This window comes from Ammospiza caudacuta, chromosome 1, assembly GCF_027887145.1.
Source record: "Ammospiza caudacuta isolate bAmmCau1 chromosome 1, bAmmCau1.pri, whole genome shotgun sequence".
In the NCBI taxonomy this organism is placed as follows: domain Eukaryota; kingdom Metazoa; phylum Chordata; class Aves; order Passeriformes; family Passerellidae; genus Ammospiza; species Ammospiza caudacuta.
In genome coordinates, this window is record NC_080593.1 from 43808555 (window position 1) to 43824021 (window position 15467).

General features: G+C 36.6%; 1 protein-coding gene across 2 annotated transcripts in view; it reads left to right on the plus strand.

Moving 5' to 3' along the window:
• Positions 1 to 15467, plus strand: part of NEK11 (NIMA related kinase 11) — an 80981-nt gene that overhangs the window by 37827 nt on the left and 27687 nt on the right. For both annotated transcript variants that reach the window (XM_058809995.1, XM_058810002.1), the window contains 3 exons: positions 687 to 806; positions 2425 to 2518; positions 3378 to 3513. In XM_058809995.1, the coding sequence (XP_058665978.1) occupies positions 687 to 806; positions 2425 to 2518; positions 3378 to 3513 (350 nt within the window). The remainder of the gene's footprint in view (positions 1 to 686; positions 807 to 2424; positions 2519 to 3377; positions 3514 to 15467) is intronic.

Genomic DNA, 15467 nt, shown 5'->3' on the forward strand with positions numbered 1-15467 from the left:
AAGTGAAGGGAGACTGCCAAGGCATTTCAAACTAGGGTGTAATTTTTGTTTTAATTACTGGAGGATGTGAGATAAAAATCTGAGATTAGTATCCTTTTTCTGATAAAGGAATAATATTGCTCTCCTTGGTTGATAAATACAGCTGAAATACGTAAGTCAATAATTCATGCTCAGCTTTCAGAGATGGTCTATGGAGACCATTTTACCTGTGAACTCTTATTATTGATTTGGACCAGGAATTCAAGAGGAGAGCATTATAATTATATCTGTCATTAAGGACACATAAATATTCTCATTTATTCCAGACAGCTTGTAACAATCAATGTAAAATGTACAAGCCATATTATGGCTCTCATTTAATGACTGCCTTTGTACTTGGAATATGCCCAATAATGAAGCCTGACAGGGTAAATATTTCACTGTGCTTCAATATTTATTCTTTTAAGGAGATGAATCTGCCTTTTTCCATCCTCACCTGAAATGAATCACCCTCTTCACAAATCCAAGTTTAAATATTTCAATTTAAAGAGGCATTTGCTTTCCAAACCAAAGTCTATTTAGTCTGCTATAGTTCCAGAGACTTTCTAATTATTCCATTTGAAATGTCACTGTGTTTCAATATCCCGTCAAAATACTGACTATTTACATTTTTATATGAAGATGGGTTTGCTTGCATTCAATTTCAGGCAGAAGAAAGTTCATTTGCAAACTCTGCAGGAACTTTCTGAAGTTCAGAAAATGACACCGCGGGAACGAATGCGGCTGAGAAAATTAAATGCTGCAGACGAGAGGGCAAAGAAGTTGAAGTAAGTTGTGCCCTAACCATGCAATTTTGCCCACCCATCAGTCTAATGGGAGAGTTAGAATTGTCAAGGTAGAAATAAAAATTGTATGAATCTTCAAAGGCAGTGAGGATTTTGGGTGACAAAAAAATCACACTGATGTAGGAAGAAACTTAGAACATTAGCCCAAAACTGGTGCTTCGAGTACCATGGTTCTGGTTAAATAAATATGTGAGAGATTTTCAAATGTGTTACAGTAAGAGGCATTTTTTAAATGACTGTTGATGTTATGAATTGCACAGTCTGAGGAGTCAGACATTTAGCTGCAATCCAGCTTTTGTCAATTGTTTTGGCCTCAGAGGTTTTCCAGTAGCAGTTAATAGCTCAGGGGATAGATAGTCTTGTCAAAAGATCAAATGGGGATAATGGACATGTTGTAAAGTGTTTATGATTGATGGTTTTTTTCATTAAGTGAGGCATAATAAAATGTTTTGGAAGAGACTAGGTACAGTTTCTGATGAAATATGAGAAACAACTGGAAGACTTTGTTTGGGGTTTTTAAACAAAAACCAGAATATACTGCTTTGATGACACATTTGAAGCAAAGAACTAAGACCTTCATGTCCTTTTGAAAAGTATGCCTGAAGAACACTTGTGTCTGACTGGCACACATAAATTGATTCTCATTTTAAAAAACCCTCTCCTTGAACTGAAACCACTGTATAAAAAGTATTAAATTTAACACCTCTTCTGCATGGTGCTTTCAATAATACGGAAAGCCAATTCTTGTACTAATATGAAATTTGTAAATAGGAAGTCTGTCTCTTTCACTTTTTAAGAATTAATGGAAATCAGAAAATAATACTAATTGCAAGATTGTTCTAGTTTGGTTTTCAATTTCATTGCTTTCTTGCATTTTGATGTTTTCTGATGAGATTTTCATATTTTTTCTTTCCCCCAAAACCAAAATGAAATATATTTGTTTTGTAATATGAAGGCAACATTAATATTCAGACCCTGTTCTCAGTCATGAATCTTTAAAATGGATCAACATTGAGCTCTAGATCATTATCAGTTGACTCTGGCTGAAAATTTAATAGCAATAGAGATTGGAAACAATGCAAAAATGATATCTTCTCAAGCTGGAGATCTGCTTCCAGCAGTGCAAATCCAGAGATGGGTGGGGAGGGAATGTATTAGTGGAAGTTGGAAAGACTGCTTAATGTAGCACCTGTCCTAAGTGGTTCCACACAGACACTCACAGTTACCAACTGGGCCTTAGAGGAAGAGTTCATAGCACACAAATATTGCATGCCTGTCTACAGCTGAAAGGTTCCTGCACTACCTGGTGGAATAAAGCCAAAAGTATTTCAGACCTTTGGAAGAACTAGAAAAGACTGGGACTAGTAATTTACTCTTTCTTAATTATGTTATGCAAGTTGTGAAGGTAAAATATAATAGGGTTTGGAAATAAGGTCTGAAATCTCCTTTTGTGTTCATTATAAAACCTGAGTAGATGCCATGAATATTTGGCAGCATGAAAATCTCAGTACAGAATTTGTTTTCCCATGTCTGCTTTTAGAAGATCCCTTTGTGCATGCCCTGATATCACATTCTAAATACAAGTGTTCTGTATTTACAGGCAGCTTGCAGAAGAAAAATATCAAGAAAATATCAAACGAATGCAAGAATTCAGGTCCCGTAATTTTCAGCAGCTGAATGTCAATGTCCTACATGTAAGTATGGGCTGCTGCTTTGGAGGTCTTGTTTTTGTGCACCCAGTGTATAGCACTTTTCTGTTTCCCACATGCTTTCTTTAGCACTAGAGACACAGGCCTGTTCTGAGACTAATAACTGGGAAGTGCATCAAAATCTGAACTGCTTAGCTGAACCAGTTGATCTGTGATGAGGCAAAGTACATTCAATTATTCAGATATGATTCAACCAGCTCTCTATTCATTACACAGTTTTATTTTTTTCAGTTACCTTTTCCTAATTTTCCCTTAAGTCTAAATCTGCTCTCTGAAATGTTTTTACTGACTGTATGACATTGCAGTTCAAAATACATTTCTTTTCAAGATGTTTAGTTGTAATCCTTTAAACATTTTATATTTGGTGTGGCTGAGAGTTCTTTTCATTTGGCTAAGCATATTAACACTTCAACTGACTTTCTAGTAAGAATGAAGCCTTGGAATGACTCCCAGAATCAGTTGTCCTTTGCTTTTAAGCAATCTGCAACAGAAGATGAGCCAGTTCAATTCTAGCACCACATCCTATTGTAGAAAGAAAAGGGTCAGTTTTGAAATAGTTGGTGAATACATCAGAGAAATATTTTTTGTGTGCTTGGTATTCTATATTTTCTTTTGTGTATCCTCTGGTTTCTGTCTTCTATTGTGTCTAGAAAAAAATATATATTAAACCTGCTTTTTCTTATGGATGAGTCACTACTAATAATTTACAAAAATGTTAGGATTTTATTTTAGTATTTGCCTAATGCATGTTCCAGGAATTGTGTAGATCAGGGCAACCATTGTGTTGTTATATTGCTGAAAGCTCTATTCCTGTTTCTCCATGCTCTTTCATAATTTGACTTAGGAATCTGCTGAGCAGACTTCAAAACACCTCATTCATTCTCAGCCAGCCACTATGGGCAACCATGTGTCCACAGGACAGGATGAACCAAGAGGGAATGGGACAAGTGAACTTGGCATGTCTGAACTTACAGACCATGGTAAGAATTCAAAATCTGATGTTATAATGAAAATTCCTGTCAAGAAAGATTTTTCCCTTGTAGTTCATATGCAGTGGGGAAACTGCAGATAAAAAGTGGTCAGATTTGTAAAGTTGTCAAAAAATGGCAAAGAGAGAAGGACGTTAATCTGGGTGAATGTATGTACAGCAGATGTATAGCAAGGTTGCATGGCAGGAGGTCTGTGCTCCCAAAGCACAGATTGAGTAACCTGTGAGCAGAAATAGAGATGAATGTACTCCCTCCATAGGAGATGCTGAATTAGGAGGAAATAGCTTAAACCTTCCACATATGAAATTATTTGCATTAGAAAAGCATTTCCTAAAACTCATCTTTCTAGTGAAAAAAGGAGTACAATAATTCAAAGTGTTTGCACCTTTGGTACACTTTGATGTCCTTTTCTTTATCTTTAACAATGAGAGGAGCAGATGGAAACTCTTTAAACTGTACTTATCTATATTGTCCACAAATACTTAGCTATTGTCTAAAGAATATGAAGTACTATATAACATGTGTTTTTCTGTTACAGACAAAAAATAGTCAAGCTTTTTGAAAAGTGTCAGATTGTGGAAATCTTGTGGTCAATGAGGAGAATATTTTTAGGATGACATTTATATGGTTTTGTCTAAAATGTTCTGGAGTAGTGTCTTACTCATATATTTAAAAATTACTGTGTGAGCACTATTATGGTGAAAGATTTTTAATCAGATTAAAATCTTGCAAATATGCATCAATATACTTTAAAGTAGGAAGACTACTTTTCTCTAATAGCGCTGCCTTCTAGTGTTGGTTTATGTGCATCTGTGAAAGTATAGGTCATTAAATTAATGGCATCAGAATCAGTTTGCTTGTGGTGGAGGTGTTTTGGGGTTTTTTAATAGCAAATGGCTGTTTTTTTCTTTCAATGTACCCTCATTTGTGTCTGTGTGGTTGGCTTGCTGCTTCACAGCATGAGGGGAGATGACCTGTGTAGGAGAGAACCCAGCTTCTAGAAATACATCCTGGGGGGAGGGTGGGGAAACGTGCAAAGGGAGGACTGAGAGAAAGCAGTAAACGTGGGTGAGAGCTGGGCTGGGAGAAACACACAAAGACTCCTCAATAGAAACAGAACAACATGCTTGGAAGGAAAGAAACTGATTTTTCTGCCTTTAGAGGTCATTAAGCTTTTAAACTATAATGACAGGAGTGAGATGCATTTGTATCTGTGATGCAAAAGCTGGGTCAGCCCATTGTACAAAGAAAGCTGAATGCATGTTTAATTGCTTGTGCCAGAGTCTCTGATGGAGGAGTGGTGGGTTCATGACAAAAAAGAGTTGTGGATGAGCAAGAGAAATTACATGGTTTCTTTTCTTTGCTTTCTGAATACCTTGTTATTCCTGAAGCTGATGTCAAAGCTTGTTCTTATTCTATTCAGTATTCATGCTCTTCTTTTCTTTAAGCATTTCAGTGCAACCATGCATATCCTACATGTCTAATTATTAAGTTATTAATTGCACCTTTGCACTTGAAAATGTAGAAACTGTTCCAGCTATTGATTTTCCAACAGAATTTAGTTCTTGATCAATGGCTATACAAGAATAAAAGGAAAAAAAAAACTTATAGGAAGGCTATAAAATGGTTTTAGCAAGTTGTCTTACGTGTTAATTAATCTTGCTGACCCTTATTATGTTAGCAGAAGAAGTTAGCCCGTGAGAACCAGACTAACAAGCTCCCTAGTTACAACTAATCACTCAGAATATTTGGAAAGGAGAGAAAAGGCAGGAGCAAGTTTTGAATTACCAGGGCAGACCTAAAATATCATCTCAAGAAAAGCTAATGACAACAGCTAGGGATAGTAGCCCAGACTCAGCAGGTGTGGAGGAAAGTTCAGAGTATCTGTGGCTAACCTGCAGTCCTTCTAAAATTTGCAACATGAGCTAAAGAGAAGAGCAGGATTTGGAGTATTGAAAGATCAAACTATTAAAGGATTAAGGGAAGAAATAGAGAATAAAACACCTTGCACTCCTCTTTCAGTGAAAATTATCTAAGCCATTATTGAATCACAGTTGTATGTCATTGTGGAAGGTGTCAAATACAAAGCTCAAGGTTTAGCTTTAGTGAGTAGTTTTGAATACTGTGGCATCTTGAGTCAGATTTAGTAGTGGTGATTACACTTAACTGAAAGTCAGGACGAACAAGGCAGTGTGGTTAGATAAACAAAACCCAATATGGCAGTTTGGGGTTTTGGACTTCACAGAGGACAAAATTTAGCAATGGCAAAAGCATTTAACTGCTATAGACTTCCCTGGGAAGTTTAAGTTTCTCTCCATGTTTGTTTTATGTAATCAGCAATGATATTCTGAACATTTTTTATTCTAACTCTTAGCCTTGTGCATTTGAGAGATATTTGAAAGAGTTCTTTGAAATCACCTACAGCTGACCAATTTGTTAGTCTTCAAGCATATTTATTTTCTGGAATATGAAAGATGTGAGTGGACCCTGTGGTTTTGATGTGGAGATGAACTCAGTGAACTACAGAAAAGCTTCCTCAATACTGTTTACAACTGGTACAAGTTCTTGAGAATCTTAAAAGAAATTATCAGATTGTTATTCCAAAAGAGAAATGTTGCAGGTCATGTAAATGCTGTTTCTTTAGAATTTTTAAGATGCGTTGCCTTATTGCCTTGCAGCTTAACTACTTCTCTCCTCCTGTGCATAAACCTCTATAAACTTCTATACGGTTCATATGTTTTAACACTGGTCACTTTTAGCATAGCTGGACCTTCCATCCTTATTCTTTCCTTAAGATGCTTCCTAGCTCTTACCTCAGAATATATAATAGATTTTTTTGGTTTTTAATGCTCTAAGTTTTGAATTTGGAACTCTGTTCTTTGAGTTTCCTCATTTTCCGTTATTCCACTTCTCAGGGTCATCTAGTGTTTGTTCTTATGTTATCCTGGTTCTGGGACTTGGTCTCTCCAGCTGGCATGCATACTAGAACAAAGGATTCTTTTGGTTTGGCTATTACTTTTCTCCAGATTTTCAGAGAGGTGGTCAGGGTAACATTACTTGCAATAGTGAAGATTTAAAAATGCCCTTTAGACTTCTATTTCTCTGAAGGTGCTATAATAAGTTTCTGAACAGTTCTGCATTTTTAATCATACTATCAAAAGTAAGCAAATATTCTCCTTATAAAAGACAGACAATGGAGTGGCTAAGAAGGACCTAGAGTAAAATTACTTCTGTGATTACTGTTAGCCATATTAAGTAAATAACTGAAGCATGTTGATGGTATCATTGGAACAGTAAATGTTTTTACTGTATTGTTTCAGCTAGTTAGACCACTAACATGTTCTTTAGGAGACTAAACCTTTGTAAATAGAAGAAAACGAAAAGCATTTTTGCTCATTTGCAAGTCTTTTATCTAATAGTTTTAATCTGCATTGGTTTTTAAATTGGTTAATTTGAAAACAAAACTTAAATTATTTTTTGCTAATGAGATATTTATGGAAAGATAAATGTTTTATAGTTGTGTTTAATATTAGTTGAAAAATGTTGATATCTCTGTCTTATGTGTCCAGGATTTTATGAAATTTTCATCATACAAATAATTTAATTTTATGGCAGACAGTGCAGTTAAGAATATATTGTACTACTAGGAACAGTTTTGGGTTACTATAGATATCTTTGTGTCTCTTCCATCTTCAGTTTCTCCAAGTACATGCAAGAGACAAAGGAGCTGAAATAAGATTTGTATAGAGATAGTACACAGAAACACTGAGCCACTGTCAGTGTTGAATTCAAATATTTGTGTGTTGAATATATATGCATTTATGCATCTGTACACTTCATTTGTTTCCAATGAGCAGTGTAAAATGGAATAGCTAATGAATAGCATTAGGAATAGCTAATGATTAATAACTGAATTCCCTTTATATTTTGATTTGGATGTTTTGTTTTCTGCTTCATTTCTGCAGTTCATTTTATTGATTAATTATTTCTGAATATTGGAAAGCATATTTTGCAGGTCATGGCAATGATGCAGGAATGAACAATGAAAAATGCGTCAGGATAAACTTGTACCTATGTTTCCTGTTCTTACTGAGGGTTACCTACAAAGTAAATTATTCATCTTCTCTTGTTATCATCGAAAAGAAAAGCCACCTAGCAATAAATTGCTTAACATCACACACCCACCCACACGCCCCCCTGTCTCTTAACCAATTTTTTATAGAAGCTATCTCCATTTGAACTAGGACAGATAGGTCAATGTGTATTTTTCTGGAGATTATTGCATTTTCAGTGCATGTACTTATGTTTCAATAGTGGGTTTGTGAAAGTACTGGTGAGGCAAATTATATTGTAGTGCTGGCAACCAGAGGTCAGTTCATCTAATAGAAAAAAAAACCCAACAAAGCTGTGAAAAAGAACTCTGCATATTAAACTGCTCATTTCCATTAATGATAATGACTGCAGCTGGAATAAAATAATTCATTTTATAAAACATAAGCAAAATATTACCAACAAGATAATAGGACCATCCATGACCTACAACCCAGCCTGGCTGCTATGGATGAATATGGTCAGTGTCTTCCTCTGCCAGTTAGAACAGGGCAGCTCCAGCTGGGCAGGTTCATCACATGTTTAATGTTTAATGATGTGGCCTCCTTCTAGAAAGCTACTGGAAGCATCACAAAAATAATACATTGTTTCCTAATATAGCATTATAATTCATCTTCTAATGTATCTGATTGAGATTGTCATCCACTTTTCTGATTCAAAAAGAATAACCAGAGAAGCAGATACCCCCTTTTCCAGAGAACTGGATATTGACACTTCAGGATGCAGAAAGTCATCATTGCCCTAGATTTTCCACTGACAGACCACTTCAGCTTCTTTTGTGTGTGCTACTACACACTGGGCTAGGTAATGGCAGATCTCTCACTGCATCACATTAATTATTTGAGTGTAGGTAGTTTCACCTTGGTTGCAATGTCTTCTAACAAAGCCAGATTTTACAGCATAGTTCCTCTCAATTCTTTGTACAGATATTGAATAAATTAACACTACTTATGGGGTCTTACTGTAAAGAATCCAGAGAAATCTGTATCAGACCATGTATTGCACCCACCTATGTGGGAAAGTAGTGTGGAATATCAGAAATTTCTTAGTTTACTAGATAGAAAATCCTTTAAGTTGAGGAGCTGAGTCTTTGCAGCTGAAAATAGCATGAAGAGCAAGGCATAATCCTGTTATACAACAATAATAGCTAAAGGTTCAGGGTTTCTGATTCAATTTCTACAGTAGAACTTGCCTTAAAATTGGCTACAAAATCATAAGCTGTATCTAAAAGTGCTTCAGGATAATTCAATGCAATTCCAGATGCAACAAATCTGCCATGTCCTTATGATCATTCTTGATCCTCCTGGTTTGGATCAGCGTTTACAGTTGAAAGATAAACTGGATACAAAGCTACCAAAGGCCCAGACCTTTTACAGGAACCATAAGGAGAGTTAAATTCCACAAGCCACACTCTAACAACCATGAAAACTTAAAACTATGGACTGGCATTTGTGGCTAAAATTGCCACTTTATAGTCATATCAATCTCACAGCTGATGAGACATGGTAAACAAAGGTGGAGAGGATTTATTTTTTTTAAAAGGTATTCAAGAAATTATATATGTATCTGTATTTTTAAGGGCTTGTCTTTATTGTACTGCTTCATTGCCTGGAATGAAAGAAAGCCAAAGCAGAACAACACTGGACATAAGGGGCACTAATAAAATATTATATCCTGCATTTTTGGATTGCCAGCTGGGGCTTCCGTTGTGTTCACATCCATTTTTGTAAGACTCCCAACTCTTCATAAACTGCTACTGCAGTTAATAAACATGTTTTTGTGTGGGAAGGGGTCAAGTTAAAAGAGGAGAATAGCTTCAGTTAAATACTTGTGGTATTTAAATTCTTTGTGCAGAAAAACAAAGTAACAAATTAAAGCCATATGAATAAAGGGATATATTATATGATCTCTCTGATCTCTATTATATTGTTTTTTTATTTCTGTATACTGCAAAGATTATAATTTGTTGAATTCATTAGCTTAATATTTTGTAATACATTACACCTGGCAAACCCCTGATTTCGTTACAGTTTCAAAATAGCTAAGTAAGTTACTGTAATTGTGTGCATTATTCCTGTGTCTCCATAGCTAGTTTTAAGTTATGGATATATTGCTTTGACTTTCAAGTGGGCAAAGTTCAGCTGGCCCTCAAATAGGAATTGTTCACGCATTACAAAATACTCTTCTTTTTCCCTAGCCTGATTTTTCTACAAACTGTGTTGAAGGATTTTCAAGGTAGTTTTGTAAATCTTGGAAGGTTAAAAACCTGTAATATTTGTGAGAAGATCTTCCAGCATCTTTGTACGCACACCTTTCTTTTGGTGCCTGTAAAATTGTGCTTGTTCATACTCATGGGTAACTGAGTAACACTCTTTAAGATGACCATACAAGTGATCACATTGCTCAAAGGCTTTAAGGAAAATCAAGTCTTGTCTTGTTTTTCAGTCTAGCAAGTAAAAACAAAGCAGAATAGTGCTTAGAATAAATGACATTGAGCACCTTTCTGCATTATTCTTGTTACATTATCATTTTTACATTATCGTTTTTAACCAGGAAATCTTGTCTCAATTAAGAGGACAGAATTGCTGTGAGTTCTGCTGTGGTTAACCATTGGTCTTCTCTTCCTTGTGATTACCCTACTTCCAGGATCCTAAGGCTTATTCCCTGACTTGCAGCAATGATAGCGTGGGATGCTTGTGGGGAGAAACTCGCTGGTTTAGTTCTGGCATTTGCAGTTCCCAGTCCTACACTTGTCCTTGGAACATGGGGTGACAAACTCTGAGACTCTTGCAGGATCTGAGGGTGTAGTGTGCTCCTCTGACCTCCTCATCTGTCTCTTGTTTTCATTGCTCGGTTTCACACTGAGCCCAACTTGTCCCAGATTCAATTAAAGCAATACTAAATCTGCTTTATTATAGCAAAATCAAGGTTTAATGAAGTTTGCCAGTTTTACCCAGAAAGTGAAAATTTAATCACTGCTTTTTTTTTTTTCTTTTTTATCATTGACTAAAACATTATTGCTTTTATTTAAGAGGTTCTTCCCTTGAAGTATTACCTTTAGAGAGGAGGAGTTGAACTGTAGCCCAGAGCTCCTCAGGAAATCTTTTCCAAATCTATCTACTTTTCAACATGCCTAGCTACTAAAATATTTTCATAGCTTCACAAAAATTCATAGCTTACTTCCTACAAGAAGACTTGCACTTGCAGATTCGCAGAGGGGAACTTGCAAGAGTGAAGTCTTTACACAGCAGTTATGTAAAAAAACCCAAACACTTTCAGTGTGGGGAGAGCAAATTATGTTACTGTACAGCTCCTGCTTTTTTCCTAATCTATTTTTTAGACTGGTTTATTTTGGCATTGATAAAGAGAGTCTATTTCAAAATTCACCTTGGTCAATGACTACAGTTAAAATTATTCTGTCCTGTTCTTTTTAAAAATGGCACAGGAATTCCCTTAACTCCTTCCAAAGTATTATGTTAAAAAACATTTATGAAACCCTCTGTGAATTTAGGAAGCAATTAGAAGGAAATGCACTAAAATAATACTGCATACTGGATTCTATAGCAGATACTTCCAGATAATTTCAGTCTTTTAAGTCTTCCTTAGAAAGATGCTAGTTTCTATTCCAAGTTGTCCTACATGCACAGCAACATAGCTTTGCACTGCACATTAGGCATGAGGCTAAACTGATGTAAATAAAGATGCACCAGGCTTTTGCTGCAAACAAAGCATCAGTGAATAGGATGGTGTTGAAAAATATTTTATAAGGACTCCCAGTCCAGCCCCAGTTAGAGTTTTATAGCTTATTTAACCAGCTAGAGGGCATTTCTGGGGAGCTGAGACAAATTATATGGTGATGCAAGAAGCTGGAGGCAATTCCAAGTGAGGAAGAATTTGCTGTGAAAGAAACTGTAAGTGCTGATTTAGTTTGTCTATTCTGCCAGTTTAGCTTTCACTGCATGTGACTGTAGACAACTGGGTGGAGGGAATGAGAAGGTGACAGCAGTGAAGATCTTGGTGGAATTCTCCTGCTGTATTTTCTGCTTCACAGAGCAAAGTGTGCCCCTGTGATCTTTTAAATATGTGCTTTCACAAGTGAATTTCATCTAGGTGTATAAGGGCTTAACACCTTTTTGCTTGGTTGCAATCATTTGCTTGTTTTTCTTACTTGTTCAACATATAACTTATATTATTGCTTATATCCAAGTAAAATACATTTTGCATCTTTACTACATCCAGATTCTTGTGTGCACAAGTGCTTACACCAAGGTTGTTTCCATTTGTTTTCTTCTCTTTCTGTAACTTCTGGTTGTGAAAATGGCCTCAATTTAAATCTTAATTATGGCCTTCTTGAACCAAATCTCAGGGAGAAGGAAGTGAGTCTCTTAAGGGGCAGATTTTGTGTTAACATGTGGACTTTTTCTTTCCCAACACTCTTGTCAGACTGAAAGGGAAAGTGTCAGGAGGTCAGCATCTGCCAGATTCAGGAGGAAATCTGAGTTTTTATTGTAAAGTATGCTTTGACTGATAAAAAAAGTTTAAAATAACTCAGGGAGTAAGATAGTTTTTAAGTTGATGTCATTGGGTCACTTTTCCTTCAATTTACATCTCTTGGTCTGTTCCTGCTGGAAGTAGTGCAAGTAGTAGGGCAACTTTTAAACTGATAAGGACTCTTAGGCATAAATGAAATGGCTTCCAAACCTCACTTAATGCTCCTTGCTATTGACTAAATCACTATGTTGCTCTTTCTCTTTATTCACCCATCATTGCTAAAAAGATTTCTGAATATTTGTGAGATTTTTAGCTTTGCTGGTCTTTATACCATGTCTGAAAGGCAGCATGGCTTTGTCTTCATTGTCACTGCCTACCAGAGCTCCCATTTCTGTGTATGTGACAACTAGGAAATCAGAAGAAAAAACAAATTATTCAGAAAACTAGGGGGAAAAGTGATTAAATTCTTCCTTCTTGCTGTTCATTTTTTGTTAACCACTCCTTTTAAGGTCATCTTTTTTCCTCTCATGCTCTCTTTACTTACTGAAAAAATACCAGGTAGTGGCATGTTTAGGGGAAAAAACTGTGTCCTTCAAATAAAATATTTCTCTTAGAAATTTAATTTTGGTTAAAAAAAGGTAATTTTTCCTTGGATAAACATTTGAAACTTGCTACTTTCTTTCTAACATCAAGTAGTAGATGATTTCCATGAGGCCACTCTGATTTATCCCCTCTGTATCTCTTTTTCCAGCCATTTCATAATAGGTAGTTCTTCATTCAGTGACACCCATAAAATAATTGAAGATTTTTAACTTTTTTTAAAATGCAAAGAGGAAAATTATAAAATATTACTGTTTAAATTTGGTTATATTTCTAGTTCTCATTTAGGAGAACTCATTTTACTTAATGTAAAGCTGCTCATGGCCATGTCAGAAGATAATTCATTTAATAACTTCATAGTCCTTTAGTGCTTCTCCAGAAGGATCGTACAGAACTTTCATGGGCACAAAAATCCTGTACATCTCCTAGTTAATTTCTTAAATGTATGTTCTGAGAGTCTGTTTCTGCCTAGTTTAGAAGAGATGGACAAAAAGATTCCACTGTCTTTCTGAACAATGAATCTTCAGAGCTTGAAAATGCATTTATCATGTATACCTGACCAAAGGATGGTGATTTTCTTTGAAACTTTTGAAGTTGAAGGGTTTTGTCTTGCACAGGGGAAAAAAACCCCACCTCAAACTCCCAAACCAATCTGACTGAGCTTAGATTAAAATTAAGAAGTTATTTTATTTTTTCTAATCATATGGATATTGTCCTGAGCTGCAGAGCGTCACAGAGCCCTTCATCTCCTTTGTGGTAGAATTTCTCACTCAGGATGATGTAGCTCAGGGAAACATGTCTCTGTCTTTCAAGCATTTCTCCTACTGACCATGCTTCAGCTCCTTATGTTTTCTTCCTTGAAGGCAGAAATCCCTTTCTGTTTTCTCCCTCTGTGATAAGTGATGCACAGCTCTCTGTAAGAGAGCTGCCTAGTCCTGAGCACCAGCTCCTCTTGCCAGCTCCTAAGTTTCTGCTTAGCTTGTTTAGTGTGTATGTTAAATATGTGTGCACAGACAAATAGATCTGGGGAGATTCTGAACTGTTTGTGGGGAATCAAACAACCACAGCATTATAAAATAAATTAGGTTGGAAGGAACCCCTGGCAGCCCAGTCAAACCCCCCACTCAAAGTCATTCTTTTCAGATCAGGCTATTTAGGTGTGTCTGATCAAGTTTTGAACACCTCCAGTGATTGACCTCTTGAAGCTTCTTTAAGCCCTGTTCCAGTATTTGATCACACTCCTTTTCTTTTTTTTTTTTTCATGATGTCAAATTGGAATTTAGGATGTTCCAATCGCCATTCAGCTCTGTGAAGAGACAGGCTCCGTCTTCCTTTTATCCTCTCATCAGATCTTCCTTTTAACCTCTGAGCAGCAAGGTTTCCCCTTTGCCTTCCCTTCTCAGGGCTGAAGGGACCCGGCTCCCACAGCCCCTTCTTGCACCCAGCTTGGTGCCACTGTGGCATCTGCTCCAGTAGGTAACACCTGCTCGTATGGCATCAAACTGGAGTTTGCTGATGCATTTCCACAGAAAGGAAAGGATCAAGGGCACCTTTGTGGTACTGAAGGGGTCCTGCCAGGACCTTTGTCCTGGCCCTGTGTCTCAATTTTCTGAGTTCTCTGTGTCCATCTGTGGTAGCAGAGGTGTGGTAACATCAATTTCTGGTGTCCTGGTTCATGTCACCATCTTAGGAGTCCATTGTGTCTCATGGCAGTGTGTGTCACAGCAGTTGAGTGATTTGCTCCTGGCTTTCCTCTGTGTGATACTGTGCAAACTGAGGAGTGTAACAAAATGAAAATGTAGCAACTTTTTCCTTAAGGTAGGAATATGGCAACTGTGCAAATCTGTCTTTTTCCAGAGATGCAATGAAGCCTTTGGATCAAAAAGTAAAACAGTCATTAAGAGTCAAGTGTGACTCTGTTACTGTTAATACAAACGGTGAAAATTTACATATGTTGCACCATTCTATTTTCTTTTTTCCTTTTACTGGTTTTTTTTTTTCCTTTTTATAAAAGTCGTCTCCCTTATTGTCTTCTGCATGCTCTGGAATGTGGGAATACTACATCAATGCAACAATGACAAGTATGAGTTTCAGGCAGAAGAAAATTAAAGATATTTATCAAAGTATTTTCATCTCTTTGGAGAAAATTGTTGTTGCTGAGTTACCATGCTACCTGAAACAAGCTCTGGTGGATTTAAGCAAAATATTACAAGTATCACATTCCTCTGTTTTCTGTTTAGCTTGTCTTCTTGGGAAGTAGCCAGGCTTTTATGTTTTTTTTTTAGATAATGGGTTTTTACCCTTCATTCCACTATTAGCATCATGTTACTGTATAGAAAGAGATCTGTAGAGGAATGGTTTTATTCAAAGTTTGTTTTCTTTTGAATATCTAACAGCAAGTATCAAGTGTCTCAATGCTATGCCTAAACCATTTAGCAATACCAAAGCCACAGCTGAGTTTGTTTTGAATTCAGTGCTTTGTAAGCAAATAAAAGCTGTTGTGACTGGCCTTGGTGCAATACTCACAGCTGGATAAAGCACAAGGTGCTTTCAGAGACCAGCTGAGAGATGTGGGGGTGTGAGGGGGCAGAAGCAGCTCCACAGACCCTTCCCTGTGCTCCCTATGGAGAATGTAAGGATGCTGTATCAGAGATGATCAGCTGGATGCCAGTCCAGCTGTCAAAACAGAGGTGGGATCCCCTGGGTTCTGCAGCAGCAGTTTTGTTTCCTCTTTCAGCACAATA